This window comes from Sapajus apella, unplaced genomic scaffold (assembly GCF_009761245.1).
Source record: "Sapajus apella isolate SASKATOON/1434 unplaced genomic scaffold, GSC_monkey_1.0 scaffold33, whole genome shotgun sequence".
Classification (NCBI taxonomy): Eukaryota; Metazoa; Chordata; class Mammalia; order Primates; family Cebidae; genus Sapajus; species Sapajus apella.
This window is the reverse complement of record NW_022436973.1, coordinates 5532139-5551902: the sequence shown is the minus strand read 5'-3', so window position 1 is coordinate 5551902 and position 19764 is coordinate 5532139. Positions and strand designations below refer to the sequence as shown.

General features: G+C 49.6%; 1 protein-coding gene across 1 annotated transcript in view; it reads left to right on the top strand.

Moving 5' to 3' along the window:
• The window catches only part of CTNNBL1 (catenin beta like 1), a 177802-nt gene extending 158246 nt beyond the window's left edge, over positions 1-19556 (top strand). Inside the window, exons 14-16 of the mRNA XM_032294987.1 lie at positions 7116-7253; positions 7484-7556; positions 19364-19556. Of these exons, the coding sequence (XP_032150878.1) occupies positions 7116-7253; positions 7484-7556; positions 19364-19452 (300 nt within the window). The 3' untranslated portion in view covers positions 19453-19556. The remainder of the gene's footprint in view (positions 1-7115; positions 7254-7483; positions 7557-19363) is intronic.
• Positions 19557-19764: the final 208 nt, after the last annotated feature.

Here is a 19764-nt window from a genome sequence, read left to right as displayed (position 1 = left end):
CTGCAGTGGGTTGAGTTCTCACTTGGGATGAACCCTGTTTGCCTTCCCTGATCTAGTGCAGGCTCCCTGTTTCCAAGCAAAGAAGCTGAGACAAAGAAAAGTTATTTGACTCTCCTAAGGACTCTAGTAAATCAGTATTTGAGCTGGAATCCGATCACATTTTCTTAGTACACTGTTTCTCCTTGGCAGAGGAATTTATCTGTAGAATTTATAATATATATCATAGTTCAAAGGAGTTTCGCTATTTAATTTGAATGCTTCTTGTACTCAACACGAGGTCTCTTGAGAGAGAAAGGAGGCAAGGGGAAGCTGCATACCTTCTTTAGAATGGGATATTTGTGACCTGTTAGTTCAGTCTCCATGTACTAAGGAGCTTGGGATGCAGGTGTGATCTCGGCACGGGCCAGCTAGCTTCCGTCTGTTCTTTGTCTAGCCATTTTTAAAACATGTCTCATTGGTCAGTTGGGCATAATTCAGTTTTTCCCCACCACTAGAGAAACAAGTCCACTTGTGTGTGTTTAGTGCATAACCATCAGAGTATTATAGATCGGACTCCTTCAGTTCTTCTAGAACCTTTTACAAGGGAAGGAATAAGGTACGGAGAAGCTCGTAATGATAATTTTTTTCTAGAACTTTTACATTGCCTCTCCAGAGACTGAATCCTAGCCAGCTGATCATGGGTGCCCTTCAAAGTTCTTTAAGATGGCCAGTTCCACCTCATCACACACAGCCAAGGAATTGTTTCAAGTCCTTATCTCAAGATCAGTTTTATATGTGGCGTCTTCGGGACCCATAATAGGAGTCAGAAGTGTATTAATCCATTTATAAGTTGACCCTGTCTATATGGAATAAGATGGGCAGAGAATAAAGGTGACGCCATCTTCGTTTTGAAACAGACCAAACCTTGAGAAGATATACCTAAGAACTCTGCCCGTGCTTTCTTACTTTCTTATTTTCCATAATCATTCTGCTTATTTTATTTCCCCTTAAACATTGAGTACACATCTATGCCTGACTTCCCTGAATCCATTCAGCAGTAAATATTCCATGCCGCAGAGTTGTAACTGGCCAGATGAGGTGCTATCCTGACAACAGTCAACTTCACTGCGTGCTGGTTTCTATGGCGCTTCTGAAACTGTCAGGGCAGAACTTCGTCTTCAGAAGCCAATCTCTGTTTCATCTCGGTGCATGTTCAGTGCAGCAATGGTGATGCCTTTCTTGGAGATGAGCTATAGTCATATCTCAGATCTACATTTGAAAATTTCACTTTTAAACCATGTGCCCAGATGGCTAAAAGTAGAATGTCGAATTGAACATTGTCAGAGTCTTGAAGTTCCTCGGAAAGAGGAGAAAATGAAGGTTTGCACTGCTTTCTTGAGTTTGTCCTTTCTAAAAGACAGTGTAGAGAACTAGAGGGTGCAGTGCATACCTGCCTGGTTGGAAGAAGATCCAATTATGGAGAAAAGTATGAAAAATAAAAAAATCACGAGGGGTACTTCTGACCTAATTAGAGACTTAATTTTGCTAAGCTCCATTCTTGAGCCTCCCATCACTCTAACATTTAACATCTTCCTTTGTTCTCCAGAAAGCTCTGAAATCTATACTCACACAAATATGGTAGCATGAAAAGAGCATGGAATGGGGTTTGAGTCCCAGTTCTGATACCCATTAGCCTTGAGGAGCTTGTTCTGCCTGAGCCAGCTTCCTCGTCTAAAATGGGGGTAAGATTCCTTGCCTCTCAATATTTCTTTTTTTTTTCTGAGACAGTTTTGCTCTGTCGCCCAAGCTGAGTGCAGTGGCGCCATCTTGGCTCACTACAACCTCCGCCTCCCAGGTTCAAGTGATTCTCCTGCCTTAACCTCCCAATAGCTGGAATTACAGGTGTGCACCACCACTCCTGGCTAATTTTTGTATTTTTAGCAGACACAGGGTTTTACCTGTTGGCCAGGCTGCTCTCAAAATCCTGGCCTCGAGTGATTCGCCTGCCTCAGCCTCCCAAAATACTAGGATTACACGTGTGAGCCATGGCACCTGGCCCCTGCCTCTCAATATTTCTGAGAAGTAAAGGAGTTAATATTCAGAAAACCCATAGCACTATCCTGATACATAATAAGCCCCCAGTAACACTAGCTGCTCCTCTCTGGTAGAAGGTTAATGATAGCAGTACTTACTATCCAGACTGCCTCACGCAATGCCTAGTATGCAGTAATCAATCAAAAATAATAAGATCTACCAAAAGCTGTGATCCAATAAACAAACAAAAAAACCTCCCCTTACCCCTTTCTAATGATTCTATTAGTGATACTAATGTCCCACTGTTGTTCTCTCTTAAGCTAAGTTGACTTTTCTTTATTTTTTTGTTTTGTTTTGTTTTGTTTGTTTGGAGACACAGTTTCACTCTTGTTGCCCAGGCTGGAGAGCAATGGCATGATACCAGCTCGCCACGCCCTCCGCCTCCTGGGTTCAAGCAATTCTCCAGCCTCAGCCTCCCGAGTAGCTGGGATTGCAGGCAGGCGCCACCACACCTGGCTAATTTTGTATTTTTTGTAGAGACGAGATTTCTCCATGTTGGTCAGGCTGGTCTCGAGCTCCTGACCTCAGGTGATCTGCCCACCTCGGCCTCCCAAAGTGCTGGGATTACAGGCATGAGCCACCATACTCAGCCCCAAGTTGACTTTTCTATGCTTTTATGCATGCTATTATTTCCTCTGCTTGGAATGTCCTTTTCAGCCTGTCAAACTCCTTCAAAATCCAGCTCAGATGTTGCATTTTCTTTGTGCACTCCTGACCCCACCCTCCAAATAGACTTAGTCCAACCTTCTGCTGGGTTCCCACAGCACTCAGTACCGTTTGAAAGGTATAATCGTCATTATTACATTTTTCAAAAATAATTTCATATTCATTAACCTCATTAGAGTATAAGCACCTCCATTATGTGGACTCCTTCATCTTTGCTGTCCCAGCACAGCACCTGGCACAGTTAGCTGTTCAAGACATCTCTGTTGGGTGGGTGAATGAATGAGTTCCACTCCAGTGCCTCTGTGGCGCAATTCGTCAGAACATTCTGCTGTTAATGGAAAGTTAGTGGTTCGAGTTCCACTCCAGGTTCCTGTGCTTGTGACCTCCAAGGGTCTCCTCTTCTCTTCCCTTCCCTTTCCCTTTCTCACGTAGGCTGATGTCCTGGTTTTCCAGCTGTGCACTCTACCTGCCTCTCGATGCTCTAAGCCGAGGTGTCCATCATTTGGCTGTTTGCATATTCTGATTCATGACATTTCCCTGCACAGTGCTGGCCGATACTCTGTAGCCCATCCTATCTGACTTCTCTGGCCAGCCTGCATGCCCCCTGTCAGCTCTCCCTCCAAGGCACGGTCCTTCCCCATTTCCTGATGTTTCCACTTCTGCCCCGGCCCTACAAGTTTCAGCACACACAGCTCATCAAATAGCTTTGAACCTCTCCCTTCATTTTTTTCAATCCTGTTTGGCAAATGCTTTCCAAGAGCCTACTAATGGATGGGCACAGTGACTCATGCCTGTAATCCCAGCACTTTGGGAGGCCGAGGCGGGTAGATCACCTGAGGTCAGAGGTTGGAGACCAGCCTGGCCAACATGGTGAAATCACATCTCTACTAAAAATACGAAAAGTAGCTGGGTGTGGTGGTGGGCACCTATAATCCAGCTACTCGGGAGGCTGAGGCAGGAGAATCGCTTGAACCCAGCACTCCAGCCTGGGTGACAAGAGCAAAACTCCATCTCAAAAAAAAAAAAAAAAAAAAGCCTACTAAGCAAAAAATGCTGTACGGGGTGCTTCCTAGGGTGCAAAGATAAGTAGAGTGTAGCCCTTCCTTACAAGGAACGCACACAAGGAAGAGGCACAGATCCGAATAGCTAGTTCAAGGCAGGCCATGGGAGGTACCACAACAGAGGTTTAAATCCAGGGTGTGGTGGTTTGAAGGGCTGGAAAATCATATCTGCTTGGGGATCTCAGGGACCATTTTGGAGGAGCATCACATTTTAGACTTTGCATATATGATAACAGAGGCTGGGGTGTGGGCATTGCCAACATGAGGAACAAGGCGAGGAGACCAGGAAGGGAACACGGGCCTGCTTAGGCTGGGCTGGGGTGAGGGGTGGTGAGCAGAAAGTATGGGCAGCACAAGGCATTTCATGTAGGGCCTCACACAATGAAAAGACCATACCTCTAAGGCGTTCGTTCTGCTGTCTCTGCCCATCATGTGCCCTGAAACCTTACCCAAGACTCATTTCTTCCAATACACCCTTACATTTCACCCAACCCGAATCAGCACTATCACAATTATTTTAACACGTGGGCACGCTACATTCCCTTACTTCTGGCCATTTCCTGTGAGTTTGTGACTTCCACAGACCTCTTCAGTGGTTAAGACCAGGGCTTCCCTTACCTTCATTTTCCTTCTTTTTCTGCATTAATTCAGTGCTTAGGGTAGTGTTCTTGGAATTAAGCACTTAGTAGGGCCAGAGGTCTCAACACTGTACCACGTTACTCATTTCCACATCAAAAATAAATCAGACATGATTCCTATGACTGGGGAATCCATTTTCTAGCAACTGGTAATTATGAGCAACTTAACCTCTGTGTGCTTTGGTTTCTAATTCATACAGTGGGATTAATAATCTCTTCTCTGCCCTTTTAAAATTTGGTAGTAACTGCTGAACACTTCAGAGTTCTGGAGCAGAAAGTCATGATTATGAGTAAATGAGAAACTAAAGCGAACCTTCTATTTTTAAACTCGTTGGACATTAGTCCAGTGCTCCATGACTACCTCGTGAACGTTAATGCTATTACCAGATTACCAATGAATTTGCTACTAAATGAAGCTAGGAATTAGTGTTACTGATTCACCAGGCAGTGCAGGGCCTAGCAGTCTGCAGCCCTCTTTGGCCTCATTGAGGCCTCATAGGAGTGAGATGAAAAGTAGCCTTGTGTTGCTACAGGCTGGCACCCCGGGCAAATAAAGAACTGCATTATCTGTGTCTAAATAGTCTCTGAAGGATTCTTGGTGGAGATTTGATGACCACAGTGGTGAGTTCTTCGAATTTGGAAGAGTGGAAAGCAGGATCCCAAGGGCTTTGTCAGTGACAGGAGCCCCAGTTGTCAGAAGGAATGCTGGCTGTAAAGCTACTGACAGAATTACAAAATGAATTGTTGCCATCAGAAGCATGTATTAAGCACCTGCCATCTTAGGCCCATGTGTTTGTCTCACAGAACAAGTCCCCACACCCAGTTCTCACTCCTGAGAGTTCATAGCCCAAACCACATGTCTGGCTGGATGGCTCATGCCTGTAATCCCAGCACTTTGGGAGGCCAAGGCAGGAGTATCACTTGAGCCTAAGAGCTCAAAGACCAACCCAGGCAACGTAGTGAGACCCTGTCTGTACCAAAAAAAAAAAAAAAAGTTTTAATTAGCTGAATGTGGTGGCATGTGCCTGTAGTCCTTGCTTTTTGAGAGGCTAAGGTGAAAGGATCACTGGAGCCCAGGAAGTCGAGGCTGCAGTGAGCTGTCATCACGCCACTGCACTCCAGACTGGACAACAATAAGACCCTGTCTCAAACAAACAAAACAAAACAAAAAACCAGAGATGTCTTTTTTTCTCTCATTGGCTGCATAGTTGCGTACTCGGCTAGAGATATGAAGACAAACAAATTTCGGGCCCTACCTTCACAGAGTTCACAGTCCACTCATGAAATTAAGACTGCAGACAGAGATAGCTGGTGTGACTGAAGTCAGTGTGAAGATGGTGGGCGGGAGGGGGTCATTTGCGGAGTGGCTTGTCAGGGTGCTCTCATTAGTGTTATTTAGCCTTAAATAATCAGGAAAGCCTTTGTGATGGAGGTAGCTTAAAAATGATGTGAGCTTGAGTCATGCCCCGGAGTCCCAAGGAGGGAAAGCAACAGGGCCCTGAGCTGTCCTGGAGAAGTGTTTACAGCACATAAGATGAGGGGTGGAAGGATTGGGACTGGGGGATAGTAAAGATATTAAAAATTGATTGCACAACTCTGAATATATAAAAGCTGTTAAATTGTACACTTTCAATGGATGAATTGTATAGTATGTGAATTATATCTCATAAAGCTGGTTTAAAAAGAAAAAAAGGAATCTACTAGGGAGGACTAGATATGAGGACAATAAGTCTGAGAGGTGTAGGCTTGCAAAGGAGACTCCTATGACTTCCTAGGGCTTTGGCCTGGGGGGCGTTGGACATGTGAAATGCAGCATGTGCCCCTGACAGGACCTAAGCCAGAGGGCACATGGACGCAAGTTAGGTGCCTGTGCCATTGGTTTCAGAGTTGTGGAGAAAGGGCACCTTTCTTCCCTGTGTTTAACTTGATTTAGAAGGGAGATTTACGTATACAGATGCTCCTAGACTTATGATAACATTGCATCCTGATAAACCCACCATAGATTGAAAATATCATGAGTTGAAAATGCGTGGTTGCTGGGCACAGTGGCTCACATCTGTAATCCTAGCACTTTGGGAGGCCAAGGTGGGTGGATCACTTGAGGTCAGGAGTTCAAGACCAGCCTGGCCAACATGGTGAAACACAGTCTCTACTAAAAATACTAGCCGGGTGTGGTGGCACGTGCCTGTAATCCCAGCTACTCAGGAAGCTGAGGCAGGAGAATCACGTGAACCCAGGAAGTGGAGGCTGCAGTGAGCCAAGATCGCGCCATTGCACTCCAGCCTGGGGGGCAAGAGCAAAACTCCATCTCAAAAAAAAAAAAAAAAAAAAAAGAAAAAAAAGAAAATGAATGGCTGACTGGGAGCTGAAGCTCATTGCCACTACCAGCCTTGCAGGAGAAGCATGTGAATGAGATCATTTTGGCCCTGATTCATCAGACAGGAAAAAGTAGGCTTTAAGCTTGCCTCCTGGGGCCTCTGTCGTCCATTAAGAATGAGGAGTATGTGAAAGATACTTCAGAGTAATGGGAGATACAGACAAATCAAAAAGATGACATGGTTTTCTTTTGCTGTTGTTGTAATTGCTGTCCTTTTGTATGTTATGGCCAGACTAGGAGTCCATTATTTCCTCCCATTCACTGTCCAGCTTTTATTCTTAAATGTTCATTTGTTTCTAGGACATGGTCCGGCGAGGCGAGATCATCGACAGTGATATCGAGGAGGAGTTCTACCTCCGGCGCTTGGATGCAGGGCTCTTCGTTCTCCAGCACATCTGCTACATCATGGCTGAGATCTGCAATGCCAATGTCCCCCAGGTAGGAGGGTCTTCCCCTGGATGGGCCCATCCATCCCTGCCTCCTTCCTCGCCAGCTGCTTAGGTAGACTCTCAGGGAAAGAAGGGGATCACACTCTCCTTGAATTCCTTTACTCTACCTCAGCCTTCTTTTTCAGGGATGGGGTGAGGTAAATAATTTCAAGGTGATGCATTCTGGTGTGTCAAGACAAATGGTGGTCTTTCTTTCTCTACCCATTTTTCCCTTATTAGATTCGCCAGAGGGTTCACCAGATCCTAAACATGCGAGGAAGCTCCATCAAAATTGTCAGGCATATCATCAAGGGTGAGTTGGCCGCTACTGATGCCTAGAGCTCCAGAGGATTAGATGATGCTGACTTTGTGAGCCTCTGTCAGTATCTCTGGTGTTTGTTGTGGAGTGTTTTCTGTACTGAAAGCTTAAGGGTGTTGTCCATTTGACTGTGTGTCCAGGTCATCTTTGTTAGAATACTGAAGACTAACCTCATTGCTCTTTGCCTCTGACCCTCCAGTTCCATAACTTACACACATAAACAAAAGGCACAGGGGCTTAAAACAGTTCTTAAATTTTTTAAAAAAGCAAAACAAAAAATTCAATTCCAAACTACACATAGTGGAAGGAACTTGCTTTCTTAGGGAAAAAAGCAAGGAAATGACAAGAAATACAACAGTCCTCTCTTATCCACAGTTTTGCTTTCAGTTATACACAGTCAACTGTCCAGAAATAGATGAGTATGGTACAGTAAGATATTTTGAGAGAAGCCACATTCATATAAATTTTTATAGTATATTGTTATAATTGTTCTATTATATTTTGTTATTGTTGTTAATCTCTTACTGTGCCTAATTTACAAATTAACCTTTTCATAGTTGTATATTTATCATAGATGTGTATCTATAGGAAAAAACTAGTCTACATAGGGTTCAGTACTGTGTGCAGTTTCAGGCATCCATTGGGGGTCTTGAAACACCCCTCAGGATGTGGGGGACTGCTATAACTGGAATTGGGCAGTGAATTGAGGCAGTGTGGAGTGGTGGAAAGAGTATGCCTGCCTCCCGGACCTAGCTTTGCCTCCCCTAGCTGCGATCGTGATCACATTTGTATATTTACCTAGGAGAAATTTTGCAAAGGTTACAGGAGGAACTACAGCATCTACTCTGGTACCTGACACACAGTGGGGGCTCAGTCAGTGTGAGTTTCCCTCCTTCCCTCACCCACCCCATGGAGTTCCCCAAATGCTGTTGGATCTTCGGCTGGACCTGACTCAGCTGGCCTCCAGCCAGTGAGCAAGCCCCCAGTCACAAGGCAGGGCCTGCTCTGAGCTCTAGGCGCATGCCCGCCCTCAGCCACCTAGGGACTGACTGGGGAGTGCGGGCTAGCACATGTGGTGCTGGAGGCCCGTGTTGGAATTTCTAGTACTGATGATGCCGGAGTTCAGGGAGTGTCAGATGGACTGGGTAACCACAGACAAATCAGTGTGCCCCTTGGGGCCTCATTCTGCCCATTTCTAAGATGAAGGATTAGGCTACATTTACTCAGAGCGCTTGCCTTTAAGTTGCTTCTAGCTCCCGTTCCAGATGGCAGGTAAACAGTGAGGATAAACGGAGTCCACACAATGAAGTAGAGAGCTTAAGAGCGTGGGTGCCAGGGTCAGAGGCTTCTGGATCCAAATCTTGGCTCTGTTGTTTACTCTGTTACCTCAGGCAAGATACCAGTTGCTCTGTGACCCCCTAGAATGGACAAGGGGGTTGAATGAGGTGACACAAGTTAACAGTGAACATTAGTGTGAGTATTACAAATTCCACGAAGATCATTGTCATCACTGTTTTAAGAGGCATGGCCAAAATCCTGTGGGAAGCCTTGTGAGAGAAGTGACATTGAGCTGGTCTGAGAGCTAGGACAGAGACAGTCCAAAACGAAAGAGCAGAGTGAGTCAAGGCACAGGGGCTGGGAATCTCGTCTTCTGCTCAGCCCTCCCCATCGGAGGACAGTAAATCCATTGCGCCCATTTTGTGGATGGAGAGTATGAGGCATTGGAATCTGTTGTTTTATCCTCAGAGAAAAAGAGAGTAAAGGGGGACCCATGGACACACTCAGCCCCGCTCATGCCTTCCGGAGTGGCACCCTGGGGGCTCCTTCTCAGTGTCAGATTCACGTGAATTACTGCTCAGAGTGTCACTTCGCCTCCCCACTTAGGTGTAGCCATGGTGATTTGCAACTCCAGCCTTTAAGTGGCATTTAGTCTAACGCCCATGCGTTCAATTAGAACTTCGTAATACTCTCAGCTCTGCTGTCTTGCATTGAGGCTTCTCCCTGCACCTCCATCCTTGTAATCAAAACAGTGATCTTCCAAGAAAGGAAAAGTATTTTTAACGGGTGCTGACGTGTAGTAGTTGGATGTTTTTCTTTCTCAAACCCTGCCACACACACCCTAAGTTATTCACAATTTACTGTTGTTGTGAGCCCCAGCCTCCGTCTCCCTCGGATCCTGATTCATTTCCCAGTGCCTTTTAAGGTGCCACTCCATGCTGGATCCTGAGTGGATGATCGTTGAGTGAATGAGAGGGCAAGCAAGCAGGTGAGCGAACTGGCGAAGGGTCCACACAGGCGCTGTCTGCATTCCCACCCTCTGTTCTTCTCCCTTCTCCACCTCCCCCACCTCCATGCAGACCCTCGCACCCCGCCTTCCAGGCCCGGGCTCTGCCGTTCAGTTCTCTCTCCACCACCCCCACAGCCAGTTCTGTAGTCCGTCCCACCTCTCCTACCTCCAAACTCAGCCTTGAATCCATCCACTTGTCTGCATCTGTGATTCCCATCATAGCACCCTGTTTCTTTCCTTCCAAGCCCTTATCACAGCCTGTGATTGTTTTTATTTATGTGTTTGTGTGCTCGTTTTGTCTGTCTCATACATTAAAATATAAGTGCCATGATGTGGGGACGTTGTCTGCCTTGTTCACCGTGTCTCCCCGGCACCCGGAACAATGCCAGGCACATAATGGGAACCCAGTAGCAATTTCAGACATTGTGGAATTAAACCCTGCTCTTGTATGAATTTAGTGTGGCAAACATTGACTGCAGCTCTCCTCAGGGCTAGCTGGGCACTGTGCCGAATGCTGTGCTACAGAGGTGTCGCACGGCAGCTGCCCTCGTGGAGTTTACGGCCCTTGGGGTTTAGAGGATACATGATTGACCATAATCCAGGCCCAGTGAAACGCAGGCTCCAGGAACTACTCAGCTGGCCCTGCTCCCTGCTCGGTGCCAGGCTCTACGTCCCGTCCTAGAGATACTGAAGGAATAAGCAAGATCCCTATCCCTGAGGCGTTCACAGTCTAGGGGAGAGGCTAAAAACTAATTAGAACGTGCTAAGCGCTGCGTCAAGTTGTGAACAGTGTGCTGGAGGCGTGGCACAGAGGCAGTTAGGGAAGCAGGGAGGGGGCCGCTTCTCCTCCCCAGGACTAGGACTGGTGCCCAAAGCAGGCAGAGGGAGCGAGGCTTGGAGGCAGGTCAGAGTAGGATGCAGTGACCTTGGGGAGGACTGTAGTCCCGTTAGGGGAGGCCAAGCAGAGGTGCAGGAGGCTGGAACGTTGGGTTGGGTGGGGTGGGGTGTGGCCGGGCAGGGCTCCTGAGTTCTGCTAGGTGCACGGTGAGTTTGGGGTGCAAGGGGTGACTGCATCCCTTGATTGGCCAGCAGACAGCAGACATTCTCATTAGAGCCCCAGGGAATAGTTTGAGAAATTTGAGGTAGTCTGTGTAGGGGTGATATTTAGAGCCTGGGAACTGAATGCCATTGCTCAGGTTGGAGAGGCCCTGGACATCATGCTGACAATTGAAAGAGGGTCTCTCTAGATGGAAGGCTGTAATAAAGGGTTCCCAGCCCCCTCCCACTGGGTGCTCCTGTCCTGCACCACCCACAGCAGGGGAAGCCGCTCTGCAGTGGGGCGTGGAGCCTGTGCGGTGTGGCCTGCCTCTGGGACCACCCCCTGAACAGGGTGCTGTGAGGACCCTCAGGAGCCCTCACTTGGGTGGAGAGGGTGGTGCTGAGCTTGACGAGGGGAGGCTCCCATGGAGGTGGGAGGGGTGGAAGGCTGGGCTCTGCTGGGACCCCCCGTCCGAAAAGCCCATCTGGTTCTCCTTTTCATACCACTCCCCTCCCTCATCCACCCTTCCTTCAATCAAAAGCCCAGGAAAACAAAGCCTCATAAAGAAAACCAGCTCATCAGTCTGTCCTCTTTGATTTTAATTTTGTTTTTCAGTTTGGGTTGCTTCCTTTTTTTCTTTAACATACTAATTAGATGCAAGCTTTTTTCTTTGATTTTATGGCCTACATATTTCCTAAGTTTTGCTGGCAGGATGACAGCTGATGTATCCCTTGAGGTCTCAGGAAAACGCTGATGAGGCAAGCCCAGTGGGGGACTTTTCCCGTTATTTTTCAGCCCCCATTCTCACAGTTTTCTCCCTCCTCTGTTGGGGGTGCCAAGAGCGCAGGGAGTAATTGATGGCTCATTAAAGCCCCTCTCTCTGCACACTGCTTACTCGGTGCTGCCCACGTCCAGCCTTCCCCAGAAGCAGCAGCAGCTCTGGCCTGAGGACTGTGGGCCCTCCTAGGGAACGGTGGTCTGAGGACAGAGATGCCCACGAAGAGAAGGGCAGGTGGGGTGTCTGCTCCATGAGGATGGCACCGGACTTCCTGCCATTCAGCTCTCTGGTGCTCAGCACCTGGACTGGCAGCGAGGAGTCAGTTACTGCCAACTGGGGTGCGTGCTGAGGTGGTGCTGAAGGCTTCTTTGTGCTATTCCAGAAATCCAGGACCATGGTAGGTAGAGCGGTCACTTACCAAGCTCCTACCTGCTCTGGGTCGGGCCTTTGGGGTACAGCATCTTTATCTCTGGTCCTCACAAGGGGCCTAGAAAGTGGGATAACAAGGACGCTGAGACTCACTGAGCTTAGTGGGGGTACCTGGGTCCCTAGTGATAGAAATTGGATCCAGACTCAGAATGAACTGTGCACAGCGGTAAGGAATGTGCCAACTGCTGATTGGCTCATATGCTCCTATGGGCTTTTAAGAGAGAAGAATGCAGGGCACACACCTTTAGAGAGCACCCATTTGGCATCACAGGGTGTTAGGCAGGGTTCTAAGATAAGTGAGATGCTCAGGAGGCCCTGTCCCCCACAGGTATACCTCCCCTCACAAGTGAGGTAAGAGACCCCAGCACAAAGTGGAGCCAGCACTGGGATGCAGAGGTACTGGGGCGTGAAGTTGGTGCCGCTAACTCCCAGCCAATTCACAGGACATGAAAAGGGGCCCAAAGATCCGTGGAGGCTGTACGGAGGGCCTGGCTTCTTTTTTATTTTTTATTATTGGAATAATAATTTATCATTTTGACCATTGCCACCATCATTATCGTCTATCCACAGGCCTTTTCTTTCATCCTGGAAAACTGGAACTCCCCGTTCCCCCCTCCCCGTAGCCCCTGGCAGCCACCATTCTGCGTTCTGTCTCTGTGGCTGCCTGCACGGGATGGTAGGCGGCTGTGCGTGTGCATCACGGAGCAGTCATCCCCTTGGGCGTGGTGTAGGAGCTGTGGCCTGAGAATGCTTTGAAATAGAAGTATTTGTGCCAAGGGTTGCAGTGGAAGCCCCTGGCCAGTCTCGTCGATGTTTTAGCCTCCTGGTGAAAGCTATCGGAGGACCACACAGGTGCCCGGGAGCAGCCGCGGCTGCTGCACAGCAGTGGCTGGTCTGCAGAGGAAAGCTTAGAGGATTACTGACTCAAAACTCTGTCACTGCTGGGCAGAAAGAATGAGCCAGAAACTTAAATGCTTTTAGAATTTGGCCCATAGCCCTCTCTTTGATTTGCATGTATTCTTGATGGCTTAAAATCTCCTTCCTAGAAGCCCATAAACATGTATTTCCATATTGATTTGGGGCTCTTGGTAACCCAGTTTGTCTGTGTGATTTTAAAGCTGCAGAAGCTGATAGGATTTATCTCTTGATGACATGCTGGAGTATGTGTGACTTGCACCTGGTCACGGCTACCATGTCCCCCACGGTATTTGGAGACAGGAAAGGATCGGGAGAGAGCCCTGTAGCCAGCGGCCTTGACAGGGCTCAGAGACATCTTAGGGACACCTAGGGAGCTTTTCAGCAAAGATGTCACATTTGCCTTAGGATTGCTGCCCCCAGGCCTCACCCAGTTCACCCCAGAGGGCTCTCGGGAAACGCTGCCTCGGGTAGCGTGCTGGTGGTATGTGCAGAGGGAGAGGGAACCACCCTTTGAGAACCAGCTGTGCTAAGACTGTGAAGTCCGCAGTGAGGTCCCCAGGTCCACAAGCAAGCTCTGTCCTTTCTAGCACCTGACCCTAGGCAGCTGCTTACTCTCTTCAAGCCACAGTTCCTGCATCTGTAACATGGGGAGAAGCCGTCTCAGAAGGCTGCTGTGGGAACGAGGCGAGGTGCTGTATGCAGAGCGCTCACGCGTCGGCTGCCACTTAGAAGGTGCCTATTATGTGTTAGCTGTCTTTATTGTTGTAATTAGTGTCCAAGCTCACCCAGGAATGGAGTTGCCCGGACCAGCATAAAATCTGGATCTGTATGTAACTCTGGGCAAGTTAGTAGGTAACATATTTCAGTCTTGGTTTCCTACTTTGTAAAATACACAAACAGGCCAGCACAGTCGCTCATGCCTGTAATTCCGGCACTTTGGCAAGCTGAGGTGGGCGGATCATGAGGTCAAGAGATCAAAACCATCCTGGCCAACATGGTGAAACCCTGTGTCTACTGAAAAATGCAAAAATTAGCCGGGCATAGTGGCAGGTGCCTGTAGTCCCAACTGCTCGGGAGGCTGAGGCAGGAGAATCACTTGAACCCGGGAAGGCAGAGGTTGCAGTGAGCTGAGATCACGCCACTGCACTCTGGCCTTGCAACAGAGCAAGACTCTGTCTCAGAAAAAAAGAAAGAAAGAAAGAAAAAAATAAACCTGAAATAAATATTGCCTCTCTCAGGAAGGCTCCAAGGTTGAAATGCAGTTTGGTGCCTGGGACCAAGTTACATACTCAGTAAATAGAACTTCTTTCCTTCCTTCCTTCCTTCTTTGACCTAATCCTCTCACCTGGAGTTGGCAGCAGCTTGGACTGAGATGCTACCAGGAAAGGCTGGGAGCAGCACATAGGCTCGACTTCCCGGAGCCTTGGAGGGGGTGGATGGGTGTCAGTGGGTGCTTTTCCAACCAGGTTAAATATCTATGGGACTCTGAGAACACGACCATTAGCATTGTAAGCAAAGGGCAAGGGTCTTTCTCTGCAAGTGGGTTTCATTTGAATGACGTCCCTGATGAAGTTAAAACCTACAGCCTAGCAAAATGTTCTACTCCTGGAGAAGTGCAACCTTTCAACCTTCCAAGTTCATTGTTGTTGTCAAGGTATCTGTTAGACCTGAAGGGTTTTCCTTTCCCGGTTTCTGTTTTGTGGTTATGTGTATGTCCACAAGGGTTTTCAGTATGAAAATATTGGCATTCCTCCTCTCTCCTCCCTCTTCCTCCTGCATTTTTAAAAAGGTGAACACTTAAGGCTTAAGGTTCAGGTATCTGAACCAGGCTTGTGAATACTGGTCCAGGTCTCTGCCCTGGAAGGCGGCTTTTCCCCATCCACCAGCCTCGGCGCCCCTCCCTCACCCTCTCAACATAAACAGAACAGCTTGTATTCCATGTCTGAATAGTAAACCTGCTGTCTAAAGTTTGCTTTAATATTTATGCGTTCAGCACTGCTGCCTGTTTCTGAGCTCCATCAAAGCCTTTATTGTAAGAGCATTTGAAAATGTGGGGGAAGTAAGAAAGGAGTTGATGTGTGTGCCGTCTTTCTCTCTCCACCGACCTCGCCTCCTCCTTCTCTCTTCCCCTGTCTCAGCTTTCTCTCCCTCTCCCCTCACCCTGCATTCTCTTTTCCTCTTACACACACACACATGCATGCGTGCACACACACACGTGCAGCAGAGAGAACCCTTTCCCAAGACCACTGGGAGGACTCTGTTCAATATTTATAACCTGCTGCAGCCGCTGGAATAACCTGCGGTAGCCGGCACCACCACAGTTTGCTCCAAATAGGGCTCTGCTACAGAAACAGAGAGTGAGCAAGGGCAAAGGGTGAGGGTCAGGGTGAGGTGCCTGGGGCGCCGCTTCCCGGGGCAGTGGGTGAGCACTGGGCCAGGCCGCTGGACCGGGTTCTGGGCCTGTCTCCGTGGCTGGCTCGCTGTGGGACCCTGGCCACTCACCTGCCCCCTGAGGGCTGCAATAAATTTCTGAGAACCCTGCCAGCTCTGAGATTGGTAACTTGGCATAAGAGAGTGTGACCCCAGCCAGTCCACCCCCATCTGTCCCAGCCACCAAGGCACCTGTACCATGAGACATTCCTGTTTTGGAACGCTCACAGAGCAGGAGTTTTTTTCCCCAGAGGCCAGGGGCCAGGCAGGGTAGTCTGTTGCCTAGGTAACAGGATGGTGCTGTGAGGACCAGCCCACCCCCCAGTGGCTTTTGAGGGGCTTTTTTTTTTTTTTTTTTTTTTTTGGCTATTCATACATTTCAAGATTTGAATGCCAGCTCCCCTACATCCTAGACTTGGGCAGGTTGCTTCAGTTCTCTGATAGCCTCTGTTTCCTCCTGGGTAAAGAGAGATAGCGTTCTTTACCTTGTAAGACTGCGGCAAAGGTTGCATGTGAGACGACATAGATACCATAGCAGCACACAGCACATGTGAGTCTCGTTCCGCTCTGTGTGAGACAGGCCCTCTTCCAGGTGACACTAAGCCATTCACTGCCTGTGGCCAGTCAGATCCAGAGAACGGGTGATGTGACTGTTCGCTTCTTAGCACAGTGGGAGTGACAGAGGAGACTTGCGCCTGGCACTTCTTAGCGCAGTGGGAGTGACAGAGGAGACTTGCGCCTGGGATGGGTGCTCTGTGTACCATCGGCAGGTGCGAGCAAGGCCTTGGCAGAGGTGATTCGGCAGAGGGATTGATGGAGGCGTGGGTTCCCTCCGCTTGGTGCAGCTCTAGAAAGAACTCAGGGAAGCCGGCTTTACTGTTGGAAAATCACTGCCCCAAAGCATCGGCCTGTTTCTCTACTTCCCTCCCTCCTGGGTCTGAGAAGACATTAGGAGAGCAAAGTGTTAGCTCAATCCATTAAGACTGCTGCTTCCAGACCATGCCTCCGGGGATATTTGATGCCATAATGGTCATTTCTCTATCTCCTGGGGCAGCAACTGTATCATTCACATGTGCGTAAGAGATACCACTTACTGGCAGCCCCAGCGCCTTCTCCCGAGGCTCAGTTCCTGTCTCCGTCCCCCCGGCCCTCTCTCTAAGGGGCCTTAATAGGAGGCATCACAACCATTTGCCGTTGGAGGTGATGGATGGGCCTAACAGAAGGGATGATTTCCGGAGAGAGACACACAGTTGGCACATGTCCGAATCCCAAATCCCGTTTTCCGGCACATGTCCAAAGTGATAAAGATGAATGGGGCAAAATAAAGCGGCAGCAGGAACAAAATTATTTCCCCAGCATTGGCTGGGGTAGAGCTGGCAGGGGAGGGGTGAGAGGTCACGCGCTTTGTTCTCTCTCCCCAGTCGTTGTCTGGTTTGGATCAGCAGGTGTTTTATTAAGCAAAAGCCTCTTACCAGAGAGTTCTCTCTGTTTTCTTCCTCAAGCCAGGCCCCAGTAAGGACCCAGGGGGCAGAAGTGCAGGCAGCTATCTTAGGCACCCACTCCAGGAGACTCTTCACCGCGCCACTCTGCTGGGTGGCCTCGGCCAGGCTTACACTGCTCTCCATCCAGGGAGAGAGGAAGGGAGGGGCCCGTGTGCCAGAGGCCGTGGCCTGGGGCTCCGGTGCGGGGTGACCAGGCGGGCTTTCACAGAGAAGACATCCCAGGAGGGAACCCGGAGAGGGTGTGGGACTTCCCCAGTGCCATTGCTGGCCTGAGCAAAGGAAGCTCAGGGAGGGAACTAAGGTTCCCTGGACATTTGTTATTTGCACATTTTCAGAGGGGCCCACCCAGGGTCACAGCTGTGAGTCAGAGCTAGGGTCTGATCACAGCCCGACGTTGTACCTTTTCCTCTCTGGCTGTGGGCAGGGGGCAGTCAGGGCAGTGAGGGGTTGGACCACCCCATCCCCTCCCCACTAGGTCCCCTATACTTGCTCTAGGAGCTACCGCAGAGAGTCCAGGGTCACAAGCTCACCCCTCACCATCTCCTAAAACCAGAGTGACAAGGACGCTTTTGAAAATGAAATGGAGTCTTAAGGATCACCATGCTGGAACAACAGGGAGACGAGACACAAGCCTGCCCACCATGTCACTCCGATGGCATCCTCTGCCAATCTGTTGCCAGAACCATGCCCAGAGCCTCGTCCTCCTTGGGAGTGTTTCCTTTCTCTTCCTGCTCTCCCTGAAACCTGGCGCTCCCACACCCTTCCTACCACTGGAGACACGGGAAGGGTCTTCCATGCCCCGGTACTTCTAGACTATTCTCTCTCCCTCCCTTCCCCAAATATACACAGCTATTGAATCTTGTGTTCGGGACTCTACCCCTCACAGCCCCTCCCTGTTGCTGCCACCACACCTGTGCCCGCCAGCCCCTGAGGGGATTCAGGGCTCACTGTCAGCTTCCCCACTGCTCCTGTCATATTTCTTGGTGGTTGCAACAGCCACATCTCTTTCTTACACCCCATTTCCGGTCTATCCGTAAATCCTGCTGGAGGCACCCTCAGAAAGCATCAAGAAGCTGAAGACGTTGCCTCACCTCCGCAGTTGCCTGCCTGAGCCAGGCATCTCCTTGCCCTGCCCGTCCCGCCCCGAGGGTGTCCCCCACACAGCATTGATAGGGATCTGGCAAAAGTCAAACCACGTCACTCCTCTGCTCAGGACCCTCTTAGGGACTTCCACCCCACAGAAAGGCCACGGCCCTTACTGTGGCGCACAGCCCACACCATCTGGACATGGCCCCCTCCTGTGGCTCCAGGCTGTGGCCACACTGACCTCTTCGCTGACCCTCAGATAAACCAAGGAAGCACCCCCATGCCCCCCGCTCTTCGACCCTCTGCCCTGGCTGCCTTGCCAGTCACTCCCAGACCTTTCCGCATTCATCTCCTTCTGGCCTTTAAGCAGACACTCCCTGCTGACACCCTCCTGTGTATTGTGTTCACTTTTTGCTTTGTGACCCTCACTGGGAAGTAGGCTCCACACTAGCAGAGATTTGCATCTGTTTCCATCACTCCTCTATTCCCATTCCCAAAAAGAGGTTCTCAAACTAGACCATGCATCAGCATCACCTGGAGACCAGTAAAACCCAGATCGCTGGGTCTCACCCCAGTTTCCTGTTAAGTGGGTCTAGGATGGTCCCAAGAATTTGTGTTTCTAGTAAGTTTCCACACCGTGCTGCTGCGGCTGCTGCTGCTGATTGAGTCCACACTCAGAACCACTTGCCTACAGCAGTGCCTGCCCAGTGGCGTCTGTCTTAGTCTGTTCCTGCTGCTGTAACAAAATCCCCGAGACTGGGTAATTTATGAAGAACAGAAATGTACTTCCTCACAGTTCTGGAGGCGGGGGGTCCATGAGCACCTCGACAGCCCTTGGTGTCTGCTGAGGGCCTTCCTGTTGCGTCCTCACATTGCAGAAGGGAGAAGGGCAGAGGCGCTGGAGTCCTTTGCAAGGGTCTAATCCCCCCAGATTAGACCTAATCTAGACCTACTCTAATCTTACAACTAGGTGGTAGGAGTCTAATCACCCCTAAAGCCCTTTGCTGCGTTGGGGATGAGATTTCAGCATGAATTTTGGAGGGGGCACAAACGTTCCGACCATCGTGGCATCCACACCATGTGTGTTGAATGAATAAACAAGGGAGGGAGTGAAGGGTGTGGCTAGGAGAGGAATCCCAGCATGGAAAGGTAAGTTGGGCCCTTTCCACTGAAGGCCTCAAAGGCAAGACCCCAACAAATTTGGCTACGGTGGGGGCATTAGAGCAACCTGCGCCTCTGTGGAGCTGGGGTTCTGGGAATGGTATGAAGCGACGCAGCCACAGTGGACCCCGTGCCTGGGATCCACTCCTGACCCTATCTTTGTCCCCCTAGAGTACGCGGAGAACATCGGGGATGGCCGGAGCCCGGAGTTCCGGGAGAACGAGCAAAAGCGCATCCTGGGCTTGCTGGAGAACTTCTAGAGGCACCTCGGCCTGCGCATCACGGACTCTCAGCCTCCCTCCCAGGAACAGTTTCTAGACAGCTCTGTGTGGCTTTTGCACACATTAAAGCTAGTTTTGGTATCCTCGGGCAGATTTTCTTTGTAGTGAAGCTTTGCCTGCTGACCCTCCCTTCCCCCCACCCCACAGCAGCTACTTCAAGACTCCTCCAGGGAAGGCCAGGGGCAGCCTCACTCCACCTTCGAGAGGGCTGAGGCTCAGAGGGCGTAGCAGTGACCACTTCACCACCGTGGCTACGCAGGTGGTGCTGCTGTGAGGCTGGACTGGGGACCC